A 16,340-nucleotide genomic window follows, 5' to 3' on the forward strand; every position below is an offset into this window, starting at 1 on the left:
AAGGCCACGCAGAGTGGGGACTTTGGCTCACGCCCACCTCACCAACTAGAGTCTAGCTTCGGCTGCCTGACCAGGCTCAAAGCCAGGTGTCTCTGCTGGACCCTGCCCACTCGCCACCGGTGGTCTGGCTTCCTTGATCCATCAGAGGAAAACCCCGCTTGCCACCCCAACTTTGAGACACAGTGCATCAGCTTCTGCCCCATCCTGCTCCCTTCTCAAGAGGCAGTGTCTTTAGTCCAGAATCCATTTAGTCAGAGCAGTCATTCATGGTGGAATTAACCCAGGTGTTTTCCTCTTTGTTACCCGCCAAGGTTTTACTAAGACCTTTGTAATTCCTTGTTTTTCAGGTAGCTGGCACACAGCTCAGTTCTTCCTGCCTTTTTTTTTCTTAAGTTTTTTGATCTTGTCTAAGGACATGTGGGATCTAGTTCCCTGTGCATGTGCGCTTAGTCACTCAGTCTTGTCCGACTCTATGGGACCCTCTGGACTGTAGCCTACAAAGGTCTGTATAGTCAAAGCTATGATTTTTTACAGTAGTCATATTTGGATGTGAGAGCTGGACAATGAAAAAGGCTGAGCACTGAAGAATTGATGCTCCTGCATTTTGGGGGGCTTCCCTGGTGGCTCAGATGGTAATGAATCTACCCACAATGTGGGAGACCGGGGTTTGATCCCTGGGTCAGGAGGATCCCCTGGAGAAAGGAATGGCAACCCAGTCCAGTATTCTTGCCCAGAGAATCCCATGGACAGATAAGCCTGGTGGGTTACAGTCCATGGGGGTCACAAAGAGTCATACATGACTGAGCAATTAACACACACATTGTGACCTCCTGGTGAGATGAGGCCGTGAGAGGTGATCAGATCATCGTGTGGAGGTGTGAACAGCTGGCGAGGGGCATCTAAGGGCTGAGAGTCAGCATCTCTCAGGTAGATGAGAATTGCTGGGACGCTGTTAAAGTGCAGGTTCTGACTCGGGATATGTGTGGGACCCCAGGTTCTGCATTTCTGATGGGCCATATCACACTTTGAGTGGTGAAGGTCTAGAAGACTTAACCTAGCAAGCCTAGAAGACTAGTTCTAGAAGTTTCAGAAGACTTAATCAGCCTCCAGACAGCCATGGCAGGCAGAAGGAAGGGACTGTCTTGGAGCTGAGCCTGAGCCCACGCTCTGAGGACTTACCAGCCACGCTCTGGCCCCACACCCGCCCCCTTAGTCCATGTGGTTGTCAGCAGAGTAACCAGGAGCGTGCCAATCAGTGACATCACTTGATCTTCACAACTTTGTCAGCTAGTGATAAAAAGCCTATTCTTCAGGAAGAAGGTTGAGTGCCGAAGAATTGATGCTTTCGAACTGTGGTGCTGGAGAAGACTCTTGAGAGTCTCTTGGGCAGCAAGGAGATCAAACCAGTCAATCCTAAAGGAAATCAACCCTGAATATTCATTGGAAGGACTGATGCTGAAGCTGAAACTCCAATACTTTGGCCACCTGATGTAAAGAGCTGACTCACTGGAAAAGGTCCTGATGCTGGGAAAGATTGAAGGCAGGAAGAGAGGTGGAGGACAGAGGATGAGATGGTTGGATGGCAACCTTGTCTCAAAGGACATGAGTTTAAGCAAACTCCAGGAGATAGTGAAGGACCGGGAAGCCTGGTATGCTGCAGTCCATGGGATCACAAAGAGCTGGACACGACTTAGCAACTAAACAACAACATAGACAAAGGTGCAGAGAGACTGGGGGACTTGCTTCAGGTTGCAGCTGTTACGATGCAGAGGTGGGCTTTGAACCCAGATCTGACCACCCGACCTTTCCACTGGGCCAGCATCACTGATTTTAAGTTTGGGGCTGGCACAGCTATTTCTGGGAGTGGGTCCCTCCTGCCCACCCTGTGTCTCCCTGAACCTGGGGAGCACGGGTGTGAGGCTGGAGGCCGGGATCCCTGGCCAGCCTCCTCTGCTTCCGGGGTTGCGGTCACCTCTGCCTTCAGTCGCTCGATCTCCACCTCCCCGTCCTCGATCTGCTGCCGCAGCTGCTTGGCCACCGTCTTCTCGGTCTCCACGATCTGCAGCAGGTGCAGGTATTTTTGCATCAGCGCCTCGTGCTCCGTGGCCAGGGTCCGGTAGCTGCAGACAGAGGGAGAGGGCAGGTAGGGCACTGCACCCACAGGAGCCGGCTGCCTCTCTGGGGTCACCAATGACCTTCCACTTAAATTGAGGGTACACTGTTCAGTCTGGAATCTACTGACATGACCTACCAGGTTCCCAGGATGCAGCTGGTTAGTGGTGTGCCTGCTTAGAGACAGTGGCTTTTGTCACAAACTCAGAAGCCACTTCACACAAGTTCTTTAAGTCCAGGAGAACTTATGGGGGAGACCCTCATGGCAAAATGGGACAATAATTGCTTCCCTACAAGCCCCCAGGATGGAGATGAGGATCCCAGGAGGCTGAGGGCAGGGAAACAGCTTTGCTCTAGGAGAGGGGCTATGTAACGGAGGCGGTGGGCAGTAGAGACTGGTCCCTTGATGGTGTCAGAGAAGGAGGCTCTGCCCAGCGGTGCTCTGAAGGGGCGGGGAGGGGTGGCGGGAAAAGCTGGCAGCTTCTCCTCAGGGGGGTGGCAGGGGCAGAGGGTGGGCAGAGGACCTGGAGCCTGTGCCTAGAGGAAAACACCTGATCCTCAAATCCAAGCTCCATGCTTGCTCCCCCATCCCCTTCTAGAGGTAAATGACAAGCTACAAGAGAGAACTCTTTGGTTAAAATAAGGCTTTGGTACATCTCTTATAATGAATTTAAACTAGAATATCAGGTGTTAATGTTTTCCCAACTTCCCAAGAGGCTTAATTATCTTGACTTGCAAAGGAAATGCAGTCGAGAACAGGAAGGACTCCGTTTTCACACCGCTGGTCTCTCCTCCTTGCTCTACCAGTGTGAACATTCAGAGCCTTCATCAGTTTGTTCTTAGTGGTGCTTCAGAACTGGGATCTGGAGTCTTACTGGCAGGACGGTTTGGTCTGTTTTTGCCTCCCTTTCTTCCCTTCCCCGGTCTTCGCTGCCTGCCTCCCTTGCCTCCTCCTCCCCCAGTTTTCTGTTTAAAAAAACGCGTTATTGGTGTTTAGCTGCTTCCCCGTGTTGTGTTAGCTCCTGCTGTACAGCAAAGTGATTCATCCGCACGTATACACAGATCCCCTCTTTTCGGAGTCCCTTCCTTCTCAGGCCACTGCAGAGCACTGAGCTGAGCTCCCTGTGCTGCCCAGCGGGCTCTCGTCAGTCATCTGTCTCACACACAGTAGAGTGTACGTGTCTATCCCAATCGCCCAGTCCCTCCCCTGCTCCTGCCCCTTCGGTGTCCGTAAGTTTGCTCTCTATATCTGTGACTCGCTTTCTGCCTTGCAAATAAGTTCATTAGCACCATTTTCCCAGATTCCACACATAAGTGATATTATATGAAATTTGTTTTTCTCTTTCTGACTTACTTGACTCTGTATGACACACTCTAGGTCCATCTGCATTTCTGTGCAGCACCGTCTTTATAGACTCACAGATTCTCAGAGCTGGGAGGAAACTCAGGAATCACGAAAGGCCAACTGTCTCATTTTATAAACAAAGAAACTGAGGGCCAGAGAGGGGAAGTGACTTGCCCCCCTGATTGACAGTTAGTCACTGAGCGTCGAAGCTGGAGCTGGAATCGTACCAAGTGCCTGAAGAGTCGGGTCTGCGCTCTCCACGTGGCCGTCTGGTTTCCATCTAGTTCTCCTTACTGAGCTCCAGACCACAAGCCACACTTGGTGTTGCACTTTATACATTGCTGTACAGACACATAGCCCAGAGGCATCCCATAATACTAGGCTACTATGCATACAGTGGCAGAGGACATTGTGGCTGTCCCTGTTCCTATACTATGTGCTTATTTTTGTACATACCTTGTTTCTACCATGTTGTGTCAAAGTGAAAGTGTTAGTCGCTCAGTCCTCTCCGACTTTTTTATGGTCTCACGGACTGTAGCCCTCCAGGCCACCATGGAAACCCTAGGGCCAGGCAACCTGGTCCACAAATTAAAGATGCCTCTGCAAACGCATCTAGACCTGCACGCTCAGTGCCAGACTGGACCCTGCTGGCTTCTCTCAGCCCTTCAGTCTGTGCTACGGTTGTCCATCCACATAGCATCTGACTTGAAGAGCTTCTGAGTGGCCATAGCTTCTGGGTCGACACCAGCCAGGGACAGCTCACTGTCTCTCTGCAGGTATCTCACCGGCCAAAATGACCACATCTCTTAGACAACCTAACTGTAGCCTCAGCGGCTAGTTTTTATCTTCCCCTTAAATGTGCTGGCCCAAAGCAAAAAAGCCTGCGTCCGAGTCCAGTGTGGCCTTGGCAAGAAAGGAGGAGTCAGCATTGGTTTGGGACTTCTGGTCTCTCCTTTTTCTTCTTCCAACCTCTCTTCCCATTCTCTTTGAAAATGAAACTTTCCCTCAGAAAAGGGTCAGACGGTGCTCCTCTGTGAATGTGTTGCTCACTCAGTCGTGTCCAACCCTTTGCAACCCCATGGACTATAGCCTGCCAGGCTCCTCCGTCCATGGGATTCTCCAGGCAAGAATACTGGAGTGGGTTGCCATTTCCTTCTCCAGGGGATCTTCCCGACCCAGGGATCTAAACATGCCTCCCGTACTAGCAGGCAGATTCTTTACCAGTGAGTCACCTGGGACACCCACTCTTTGGCATAGCTGACCTTAAGATAGGGAGATTCTCTAGGTGGGCCTTACCTAATCACATGAGCCTTTATTTTATTTATTCATCTAATTTATGCAATATTTATTTGGCTGCACTGGGTCTTAGTTGCAGCCCTGAGGCATGTCAGATCTTAGCTCCCCGACCAGGAATCAAACCCACATCCCTTGCATTAGAAGGCAGTGTCTTAACCACTGGACCACTGGAGAAGGCCCCACATGAACCTCTTAAAATGGAGAGCTTCCTCTGGCTGGTCACAGAAGGAGTGGTCAGAGATTTGGGGCTGGAGAATGATTTGGTGAATCACTGTTGGCTCAAGGATGGAGGGGACCACATGGCATGGAATGCCAGACTGCTGTGCTACAGGATGGAGCTGAGAGCCTTCCCTGCCCACCAGCCAGCAGGGATGCGTCCTATAAGAAAATGACTCTTGCCAACAATAGGAGTGAGCTTGGAAGCAGAGACATCTCCAGAACTTTGAGGTCAGAAGTTTGACTCCTTGATTTCAGCCCATGACCTCTGTGCAGAGACCACAGCCAAGTCTCAGTCCAGACTTCTGACCACAGAACTGAGAGAAACGGGTATGATTTTAAGCTGCTAAGTTTGTGGTCATTTGTTCTGCAGCAGTAGAGAACTAAAACACGCTAATAGACATAATTTGTTTTACAAATTTGAGGGGAATTTGGGAATGGGAAGCACAGACCATAAATGTACAGTTTGATTGAGGTGGATAAATGCATATGCCCTGATTGAGATATAGAAAATCCCCAACATCCCAGAATTCCCCCGTGCCCCTCCTCATCAGTCCACACCCCAGAAGTAGCTGCTGTCTGGATTTCTGTCACCACAGCTTAGTTCTGCCTGTGTTATTAGAATTTCAGGTAACAGGAATCAGACAGCATGTACTATCTTGTGTCTGGCTCTTTCACTCCACATCCTGGCTATCTGTTTTGTTACACATATTTGCAGTGGGTTCCTTTTTATTGTTGAGCGGTATTCCATCACAAGGATGTATCAAGGTTCTTTCCTACATCTGCCTGTTGATAGACACCTCAGCTATTTCTAGTTTGGGGGCTATTGTGCATAAAGCTGCTAAGGAAATTTGCATGCAAGACTTTCTGTGGATGTTTTTTATTTCTCTCGAGATAAATACTAGGAAGTGGAACTGCCGGGTCACAGAGTAGGTATATGTTTCACTTTTAAAGGAACTGCCTAACAATTTTTCAAAGTGGTTAAACCACTTTTATGCTCCCACCAGCATCATGTGATTTATAGTTACCCTATCCCCTCTCCAATGCGGGAGACCTGGGTTTGATTCCTGGGTCGGGAAGATCCCCTGGAGAAGGAAATGGCAATCTACTCCAGCACTCTTGCCTGGAAAATCCCATGGACAGAGGAGCCTGACAGGCTACAGTCCATGGGGTCGCAAAGAGTCAGACACGACTGAGCGACTTCCCTTTCACTTTCACACCCGCTCTCCATTTGCTACTGTCAGTCTTTTTTTTTTTTTAATTTCTTTGGCTGTGTCAGGTCTTAGCTGTGTCAGGAGGAATCTTCGTTGGGTCATTCGGAATCTTTCACTGTGGCACACAGACTCTCTAGTTTGGCTCGCAGGCTTAGTTGCCCCTCTGTGTGTGAGATCTTAGTTCCCCAACTGGGGATCAAACCCATGTCCCCTGCATTTCAAGGTAGATCCTTAACCACCGAACCACCAGGGAAGTCCCCTTTATATATACTTCTAACACTTATCTGGGCTTCCCTGGTGCTCAGCTGGTAAAGAATCCGCCTACAGTGTGGGAGACCTGGGCTCGTTCCCTGGGTTGGGAAAATCCTCTAGAGAAGGGAACAGCTATCCACTCTAGTATTCTGGCCTGGAGAATTCCATAGAGTCTCAAAGAGTCAGATACGACTTTTTGAAAGTAAAAGTGAACGACTTTCACTTTCACCACTTCTCCATCTTTCATTTATTATTCATTTATCCACTTATCCATCATTTACCACCCACACATACACTCAACATCCAACTTCTGTCCATCCATCCTTGCATTCTTGCACTCAACATTTGCTGAGCTCTTGTCTATATAAGGCTTTTGGTCCCTGCTCCAAAGAGGAGCCAGAAAGGTCTGCTGCTTGAAAGGGTGAGTCTGGGTGTCCATCCTCCCTGAAAGTACTAGGCCCTGCTGGGGATTGTTAGCTCTGGGGCCACACCCCAGCCCCCAAGCCCATCATTTTCCCCAAACCTAGGAAGAGTCCGTTCAGTTTGAAGCCCCCGTTTTCTCTGTTGCATGCACTCTCCTTCTGCTCTTCTACCCGCCTGGCCCAGTGAATCCTTCCAGAGAGGGGCACACATGGATGGGAAGGAGGGAAAGAGCCGGCTAAGAATCTGCACATCCAAGCACAGAGAATTTCAGTCTATAGAGAAAACCAAGGCCCAGAGAAAAGACAGGACCAGCACATTCCTGCAGCATCCGGTTTAGAACTCAGGTGGTCTTAGCTTTTGGTGACCGTAAAACCTTGTGCTTAGTCACTCAGTTGTGTCTGACTCTTTGCGACCCCATGGTCTATAGCCCACCAGGCTTCTCTGTCCATGGGATTCTCCAGGCAAGAATACTGGAGTGGGTAGCCATTCCTTTCTCCAGGGGATCTTCCCGAACCAGGGATGAACCCGGGTCTCCAGCACTGTGGGTGGCTTCTTTACCGTCTGAGCCACCTGGGAAGTCCTGTAATAAAACCCTAAATCCAATCAAATTGGACTCAGTTCTCCTGGGATAACAAAAGAAGCTCATCTGGTTGGGGGCAGGAGGGCATCCTCCTGTTCCTCCGGGGCGCTTGGTTCCCTGTGCATCCCCAAGAGGCACATCAGAGCCCTGGGTCTATAAGGGTGGACCTGTCAAGATGCCCTTCTTATAGCTTCATGTTCCCTCCATGTGCTCCCTCTCCATGTCTTCCCCTCCCAGGGTTTGAGTTTTCCCAGGACGGGGCCCAGTCTCCCGCCTGGACCTTGGGGTGGCTGAGGTGTACCTGGCATGAGCGATGGCCGCCACCCACTCGTCGCAGTCCTTGGCGTCCTCTGTCCTCAGCTCCAAGGCTTTCTGGTTCTCGTGGCTGAAGTTAACCGTGAAATAGTGCTGCCCAAAGAAAAAGAAGACAGCCCTGATTACCAGGGTGATGGGCAGGGAACCAGCAGCGTCTCCTGTCATCCATCCGGCTGCTTTGCAAAACACTCTGCTGCCACATCTGCTAGGCATGCACTCATTATCTGTGATCATCTGAATGCCATTCTATTCAGCAGTTTCAAACTCTGATTAAGGCAGGCTTTGTACAATGTAACAGAACCTATGCTTAGGTTATTGTAAGAAGGAAGCAAAACCCACAAAACCCTCTTTGCCAACAGACTGCACAAAAGCCAGTTTTAAACCACCAGATATGCTGGGAGAAAGGCAGAGGAAACACACCAAGAGAGCATCCCCTCTGGCAACTGGGTACCCACTCAACGCAGCATTCATTTCATTCACTCCACGAAAATATTCTGTGTATTCTACTATGTCTTGGCTGTAGAGCAAGAAACAGACAGACCCTAGCAGAGCTCACCCGAAGCCAGCTCTATGTTGGGAGCTGGTGGCCGACTTAGAGCTGGGTCACACAGGGGGCCTGCTCTCCAAGCTGCCAGGGCAGCAAGGACACCAACAATAGACACACAAGCGTAATATTCTATGAACGAATGCCTGTAAAGCTGTTAGAATGCTGGAAATCTAGTAAGCCCACATGTTTGATATCATTAATGCGGTGCAATGATCATTATCCTCATGGAGGTAAGAAAAAAGGGTCCAGGGAAAGTCACCTGCTGATTCAGCCCAGGAAAAGCAGGAGGCCTTCCCGGAGGATGAGGTGTTTGTCCAGGTTTTACTTCAGTCGATGGAAGAACATGGAGGGAGCATGGACATCTAGAGTGCACAACATGTTCCAGGGGTGGGAATATGGCATGCCAGAGCTGAGGCTGGGTGGCAGGAGGGGCCTGCATGGTGGAACGGAGCGGAAGGACCACTCCCAGGTCTCCGGCTTGAGCACCTTAGGAGGGTGGGATGCCAGAGACTGGAGAGGCATCGGCAGGATAAAGGGCAGGTGTCAGGGAGTCAAGGGTGGGAGTGGACATGCAGACTGTGTGTGCCTGGAGGATCATGTCTTTCTGGCTGCAGACAGGCGTCTAGGGTGCCAGCTTCAGGGTGGAGAGGGAAGCTGGGAGCAGACTCGGCCAGAGAGAAGGCGCACAAGCAACGAATCGGGGCCCCACCTGCAGAGGCCACCTGGGTCTGGCCCTGGAGGATAGAGGCTGCGAGGTGCAGAGGGGGCCCCCCAAACCTGCCTGTCCAGAAGATGCCCCGCAGGCCACGATGTGGTCTTGTGTCAAGGAGTGCTGTCCCCGTCCCTCCCTCCCCTGCAGCCCGGGCAGCAGGGAGCAACAGCACAAGGGCATAAACTTATTTTTTTGCTTCTGCTGACATTACTGTCTTTCTGTTCATTGTCATTCTTGGTGGCAGCCAGGGGTGTGTGTGTGTGCATGTGTGTGTGCGCTGCACAGTCAATGTCTCTCACTCGTTTCCTAGGAAACAGATCTGGCTGTAGAATGAAATGTCAGCTGCAGCCACACATTACTGAATTGGGAAGGCTCCGGTGGGCACTCCGCGCTCCCTGGAGAAGAGAGCGGGTGGCACATGCAGCTGCAGGCGACAAGCCAGCATGCTGCCCATATCCCCAGGGTGGAGAGCTCACACACGCCTGACTTAACTTCACTCTGTATAATAGGCTCCAGGTTCGAGATCTGGCTATATGATGAAATGCCAATGGAGGGGGTGGAAGGGGCTGCGGAAGCGGCCTCTGGGAACCCTGTGATCTTGTGTATTCCCAGGTGCACCAAGTGGAACAGGTCTTGTGATCTGTTGACCACAGATGAATGTGAGGTGCAGAAAAGTCAGGCCACTTGCCCAAGGTCCCATAGCTGGAAAGGAAGGGAGCCAGAAAAACACCTTCCCCAGGCACCTACCATCCACTCAGATCTTGGGCTTGATGCTGGGGTGAAGGATGGAAAAGGCAGGGTCCCTACCTGAAGGCACTTCTGGCCAGGGGAGGCTCAGGGTCCTAACTCAGAAACAAGGCCCTCTCAGCTCCACACGGGCTCAGCAGGGCTGCCGGGTCCCTAGAGAATCCCCAGGGGAACTCAGCATGGTCAGAGCTGGCTGGACTCATCCGTGGCGCTGGCCAATTCCCAGGGCAGGCGTAGTTTCCTTCGCCCCGAAGCCATGCGGGGACCCGGAGCTGCTCGCCCTGGGCAGGAGCCAGCTGGGCTTGGTGGAGGCCCCCAAGTCTGGCTACTCAGAGCTGCAGCAGGTGGTGGGCTTGGCTGAGGCCCCTCCCTCCCAGCAGAAGCTTGTTTCTAGTTGTGGTACATGTACACAGGGGAATATCACTCAGCCATAAAAAGGAACACACACGAGTCAGTTCTACTGAAGTGAATGAACCTAGAGCCTGTTATACAGAGTGAAGACAGAAAGTGGAAAACAAATATCGTATGTTAATGCATATATATGGGATCTAGAAAGACGGTGCTGATGAACCTTTCTGCAGGTCAGCAGTGGAGACGCACACCTGGAGAACAGACTGTGGACACGAGGAGGGAAAGGAGAGGGTGGGAAAGTTTGAGAGAGTAGCACCAGAACATGTGCATCACCGTACACAGAACAGACAGTTGGTGGGAATTTGCTGTATGACGCAGGGAGCTCAACCCAGTGCTCTGTGACAAGCTAGAGGGCTGGGATGGGGTGGGACTGGGAGGGAGGTGCAAGAGGGAGGGGACATGTGTATACCTATGGCTGATTCATGTTGATAGATGGCAGAAACCAACACAATATTGTAAAGCAATTATCCTCCACATAATAATAAATACTTTTAAAGAGAACCTTCTTTCTAACCCGTCTTGCTTCACGGATAAGCAGATGGCTACCTGCCACCCTGTGTACTGTAAGCCCCTGCCACCTCACCTCGGCTGGACAGCTGACCGTGAGGAAGGAAGCTGGGAAGGCCACCTCCCTTCTCCTCCCCAGCCCTAGGTTGAGTCTGGCCTTCAGAAACATCTGGCTTTGTGTTTTTTTTTTAAGAAAAAACATCTAAAATTTTATTTATTATTGGAATATAATTGCTTTACAATGTTGTGTTAGTTTCTGTTGTACAACAACATGAATCGGCTCTCTGTACACATATGTCCCCTCCCTCTTGGGCCTCCCTCCTACCCCGCCCCATCCCACCCCCTAGGTCATCACAGAGCACAGAGTTGAGTTCCCTGTGCTATGCGGCGGCTTCCCACTAGCTGCCTGTTTTACACATGTAGGGTATACATGTCAGGGCTACTCTCTCAATTCATCGCAACCTGTCCGTCCCTTCCTGTGTCCACAAGCCCATTCTCTGCGTCCGCCTATTTCTGCCCTGCAAATAGCTTCATTAGTACCATTTTTCTAGATTCCACATATATGCGTTAAGATACGATATTTGTTTTTCTCTTCCTGACTGACTTCACTCCATAGGACAGTCTCTAGGAGAGTCCTCTGGCTTTCGACAGCTGCTGATACTCAGTTATCGGTCCCTCAGACCAGAGACAGGGCTCCCAGAGGCCCCTTCCCCAGCTCCTCACACCCCCTCTACCGTGAGCTGCCAGTTCACCCCTCTGTCCATCCCACTACTGTGTGGCCTGGCATCTGTCCCCATTGCTGCTGTTCTAGTTCAGGTCCAGGGACCTTTCTCCCACAAGCATCTTGCATCTCTCTTCCTTAGAGATAGCACCTAGACCCTGAATAACCGACCGGCTAGAATACAGGTGAAGTGGCCCGCTGGCTGGAGGGACGTGCGTATGGCCATAACTGCAGGCAAGACCCACTACATCTCCTAGGAAGCTGGCTACGGATACCATGGTGAGCTCTGGAGAATTTGCAGAGCATCTTCAGGGCAGAAACCAAAGGGCCTGCAGTGCTGGCAGCTGGGGGTGGTGGTGGCGCTTGGCTGTAGATAAAGGGGAAATTGGAGGCCCTGGGCATCAGGCCAGGTTCTCAGCACACATTATCACCTCAACCCCAGGTGTGAAATGGATCACCTCCACTTACCGGAGGAAGTGGAGGCAAGCACTGTGGTTTGCCCAAGGTCACCAGCCAGGAAACGGCCCAGCTGAGCCAGGACTGGGGGCTGCCCCGGGCTGGAATGTAAGTGCTTCGGATGACTGGAGCATTCCCTCTGTGCTTGTAAACCTCTTCACTGACAGCTGGCCTGTACAACCACGTTGCCTGACTGACTAGTAGAAAGTGTTCACTAAGGGAAAGTAAAACGTCCACCTGGCAATTCTGAGTCATCACCCCACCTGACTTCAGGCAGCCAAATAAATGAGCTTTTGCTGGACGCTGGACTTGGGAGATGAGGGAAGAGGGACTATACACAGAAACGGAGACAAAGGACAGGGAGAGTGGAGGGAAGCACACAGAGAGACAGAAGGAAAAGCACACAGGGACACAGAGCCTGAGAAAGGAAGTGCAATCGGCTGTGCAAGAACAAAACCCACACGCAGGGAGAGAATGGGTGAGCCAGAGTCTCCAGGAAGATGCTAAGAAAGAAGGCTGTTTTAGATGCTTTGTTGTGTTAGTTGTTCAGTTGTATCCAACTCTTTGTAAGCCCATGGACTGTAGTTTACTACAGGCTCCTCTGTTCATGGGATTCTCCAGGCAAGAATACTGAAGTGGGTTGCCATTCCCTTCTCCAGGGGGATCTTCCCAATCCAGTGATCGAACCTAGGTCTCCTGCATTGTAGGCAGATTCTTTACCATCTGAGAAACCAGAGAAGGCCAGATACTAAACAATTTATTTATTTGACTGTGCCAAATCTTCCTTATAGCACAACAGTATTTTTTTTTCCAGCTGTGGCATGTGAGATCTAGTTCCCTGAATGAGGGATGGAACTCAGGCCCCTTGCATTGGGAGTGTGGAGTCTTAACCACTGGACCACCAAAGCAGTTCCCAAAATAGGTGACTTCTTGGCCTGTATGGGTTGCTGTGGACTTTGGAGCAAAAATGTGATGACTGTCCAGCCCTGAGCCACTTCAGCAGCTCAGGGCAACATCAAAGGAACAACTGCCCATCTCGTGGGTAGATGCACTGCCGCATAGCAAGAAACAGGCTGGTTCCTCCTCAAAGGATGCTCAGGACTGACCTCCCATCCTCTGCTGGTTGCCATCACCCCACTCCACCCCCATCCCTGGATGGCAACGCTTGGGCTGGGCTGCCCACAGGTGTGCACGAGAGACAGGATGCCAGGTTGAGAGTGGCTGGCCTGGTATGCCTGAAGCTCTGCCCTGATGATGGCCCTCAGGATCCAGGGTGAGGCTGTTTCCCATCACTGTATCCTCAATGGGGAGTGGGGCTGCCTCTGGCTTGGCTCATCCGAGGAGCTTACCTCTTGGTTCTTGGAGTAGGAAAAATACCATCTCCCCTTCTCTCTGGTTCTTTGATCTTGTTCTTTTTTTTTTTTTTTTTTCAGCTGCACTATGGCTCAGCGATAAAGAACCTGCCTGCCAATGCCAGAGATGCAGGAGACTCTAGTTCAATCCCTGGGTTGGGAAAATCCCCTGGAGGAGGAAATGGCAACCCACTCCAGTATTCTTGTCTGGGAAATCCCATGGACAGAGGAGCCTGGGGGGCTACAGTCCATAAGGTCACAAGAGTCAGATATGACTTAGCAACTGAACTATCACGAGGCAGTAGGATCTTAATTCCCTAACCAGGGATGGAGCCCATGCCCTCTACACTGGCGGGCAAAGTCTTAACCACTGGACCACCAAGGAAGTCACCTAATCTTGTTATTTCCATTGTTTTCTGTCTCTTGTCTCCTTTTGAACTTCTGCACCTCTCTGTCCCTTTCTCCCTGTGTCTCTCTTGCTGCCTCTCTCCTCTCTACCCCTCCAAGTCCCTCTGCCCCTTCTCCCAGCCTCTGTCCACATGGCAAGTGAGATCATCTGGCCACAGCTACATCACCAGCTGCAGAAACCAGCCCACATATGGAGCCCCTGTCTTCCCTGAGTTGCTCACGCTCCTCTTGCTCAGGCTGGTGACTGGCTGCTTCCAGGGTTAGGGGCTCCTCTTTCTTTCTCTACCCTGCCCAGGAAGCCCAGACACACGTCCTCGGGCCCTGACACACTCTCCCCTCCCTAAACTCCTTTCTGCTTGGTTTGGGTGTTTAGGGACAGACTTTCTTGATGCCAGAGAATTATGACCTGCTACAGGGGTCTGGGCTTAGGCAGAATTGGGGGACCCACTGGCCTGCTTTGGTTCCAGATCTTGGGGTCAAGGCCTTGTTTGGGCCAGCCAAGCTCCCTGGAGCTCTGTAACCACCATAGAGAACCGGAGAGTGCTCCACCGCCAGTGACCACCTGAGGATCTCACAGGCTTATAGTCCAGAAGGCAGATGGGGTGTCTCTGGGCATTCTGGGTAAATGCTATCAATATCCATATTTTCTAGGGATGACCAGCGACCCTGGTTCTGCTTAGCCTCCCCCTTACCTCCTGCCTATCCTAACTGGCTGGGAGGGCTTCTGTACCTCCACAGGATGTGGAGAACATGGGGAAACCACTGACAGGTGCAATGACCAAACAGCCTAGTTGAGCTGGGACTATAGATCACAACAAACTGTGGAAAATTCTTCAAGAGATGGGAATACCAGACCACCTTACCAGGCTCCTGAGAAATCTGTATGCAGGTCAAGAAGAAACAGTTAGAACTGGACAGGGAACAACAGACTGGTTCCAAATTGGGATGAGTACGTCAAGGCTGTATATTGTCACCTTGCTTATTTAACTTATATGCAGAGTACATCATGCGAAATGCTGGGCTGGATGAAGCACAAGCTGGAATCAGGATTGCTAGGAGAAATATCAATAACTTCAGATACGCAGATGACACCACTCTTATTGCTGAAAGTGAAGAGGAACTAAAGAGCCTCTTGATGAAAGAAGAGAGTGAAGAAATTGGCTTAAAACTCAACATTAAAAAAACTAAGATCATGGCATCCAGTCCCATCACTTCACGGCAAATACAGGGTGAAATAATGGAAACAGTGACAGACTTTACTTTCTTGGGTTCCAAAATCACTGCAGATGGTGATTGCAGCCATGAAATTAAAAGACACTTGCTCTTTGAAAGAAAAGCTATGACCAACATAGACAGCATACTAAAAAGCAGAGATATTACTTTGCCAACAAAGGTCCATCTAGTCAAAGCTATGGTTTTTTCAGCAGTCATGTATGGATGTGAGAGTTGGACTACAAAGAAAGCTAAGCACCAAAGAACTGATGCTTTTGAATTGTGGTGTTGGAGAAGACTCTTGAGAATCCCTTGGACTGTATGTAAGGAGATCAAACTAGTCCATCCTAAAAGAAATTAGTCCTGAATATTCATTGGAAGGACTGATGCTGAGGCTGAAACTCCAATACTTTGGCCACCTGATGAGAAGAACTGACTCATTGGAAAAGACTCTGATGCTGGGAAAGCAGGAGGAGAAGGGGACAACAGAGGATGAGCTGGTTGGATGGCATCACCGACTCAATGGATATGAATTTGAGCAAGCTCTGGGAGTTGCTGATGGACAGGGAAGTCTGGTGTGCTGCAGTCCATGGGGTCACAGAGAGTTGGACACGACTGAGTGACTGAACTGAACTGAACTGAGGCGCTTCTGCAAGCAGCGGACTCTGGAGCTAAAACCAAGGCAGTCCTGAGCACACCAGGACCTTTGGTCATCCTACAAAAGGTGGGCCAGGTGGAAGTCTCAACAGTGGGGTCCATGCTTGGCTGTGCAGCTCAGAACCAGGGACTCTGGGCAGCCTCTGCCTCTCCCCCTGGCAAGTGGAAAGTGAAAGTGTTCGTTGCTCAGTCAGGTCCAACTCTGTGACCCCATGGACTGTAGGGCCGCTAGGTTCCTTTACCCATGGGATTCTCCAGGCAAGAATACTGGACTGGGTTGCCATTCCCTTGTCCAGAGGATCTTCCTGACCCAGGGATTGAACCTGGGTCTCCTGCATTGCAGGTGGATTCTTTACCATCTGAGCCAGCTGGGAAGCTTCCTGGCAAGTGGGCATGACACTGACACCTGCCTTGGTCAACTATGCATGAATGGTCTCAATCATGCAAAATCAAGGTCTCTCCACCTTTAACTCTCTACCTGAGTGATTTCTCATTTGTGAATTCAGCCTGTATTTTTCGTCCCCACTGTAAACCCAGACACTGTCCATCTCATGGTAGTAATCAGTGACAAACACGGAAGCCCGCAATGCCTAGTGCTTTCTGCAAGGTGTGGGCACTTCTCACACTCAGGTCTTAAAGGATCTCTTTCTTGCTCCCTCTGGACTGTCAGGTGTGCCAGGCCCTATGCTTCTCCATCAAAGCCATTATCCTCTTGTAATGACTTTTTATTGTCTTTCCTATCACAGTAAGTCCCCTACATACAAACAAGTCCTGTTCCAAGAGCACGATCATAAGTTCAATTTGTTCATGAGTCGAACAAAATTAGTCTAAGTACCCAACTAACATTATCGGCTACA

At 50.6% G+C, this 16,340-nt stretch overlaps 1 protein-coding gene across 1 annotated transcript in view; it reads right to left on the reverse strand.

Annotated features, from left to right (window-relative positions):
- The window catches only part of RASGRF1 (Ras protein specific guanine nucleotide releasing factor 1), a 101,287-nt gene that overhangs the window by 69,989 nt on the left and 14,958 nt on the right, over window positions 1-16,340 (reverse strand). Inside the window, exons 2-3 of the mRNA XM_068991320.1 lie at window positions 7,740-7,846; window positions 1,973-2,120 (exon numbers count right to left, since the gene is read on the reverse strand). Coding sequence (XP_068847421.1) covers window positions 1,973-2,120; window positions 7,740-7,846 — 255 coding nt within the window. The remainder of the gene's footprint in view (window positions 1-1,972; window positions 2,121-7,739; window positions 7,847-16,340) is intronic.

Source organism: Capricornis sumatraensis, chromosome 19, assembly GCF_032405125.1.
Source record: "Capricornis sumatraensis isolate serow.1 chromosome 19, serow.2, whole genome shotgun sequence".
Lineage (NCBI taxonomy): Eukaryota > Metazoa > Chordata > Mammalia > Artiodactyla > Bovidae > Capricornis > Capricornis sumatraensis.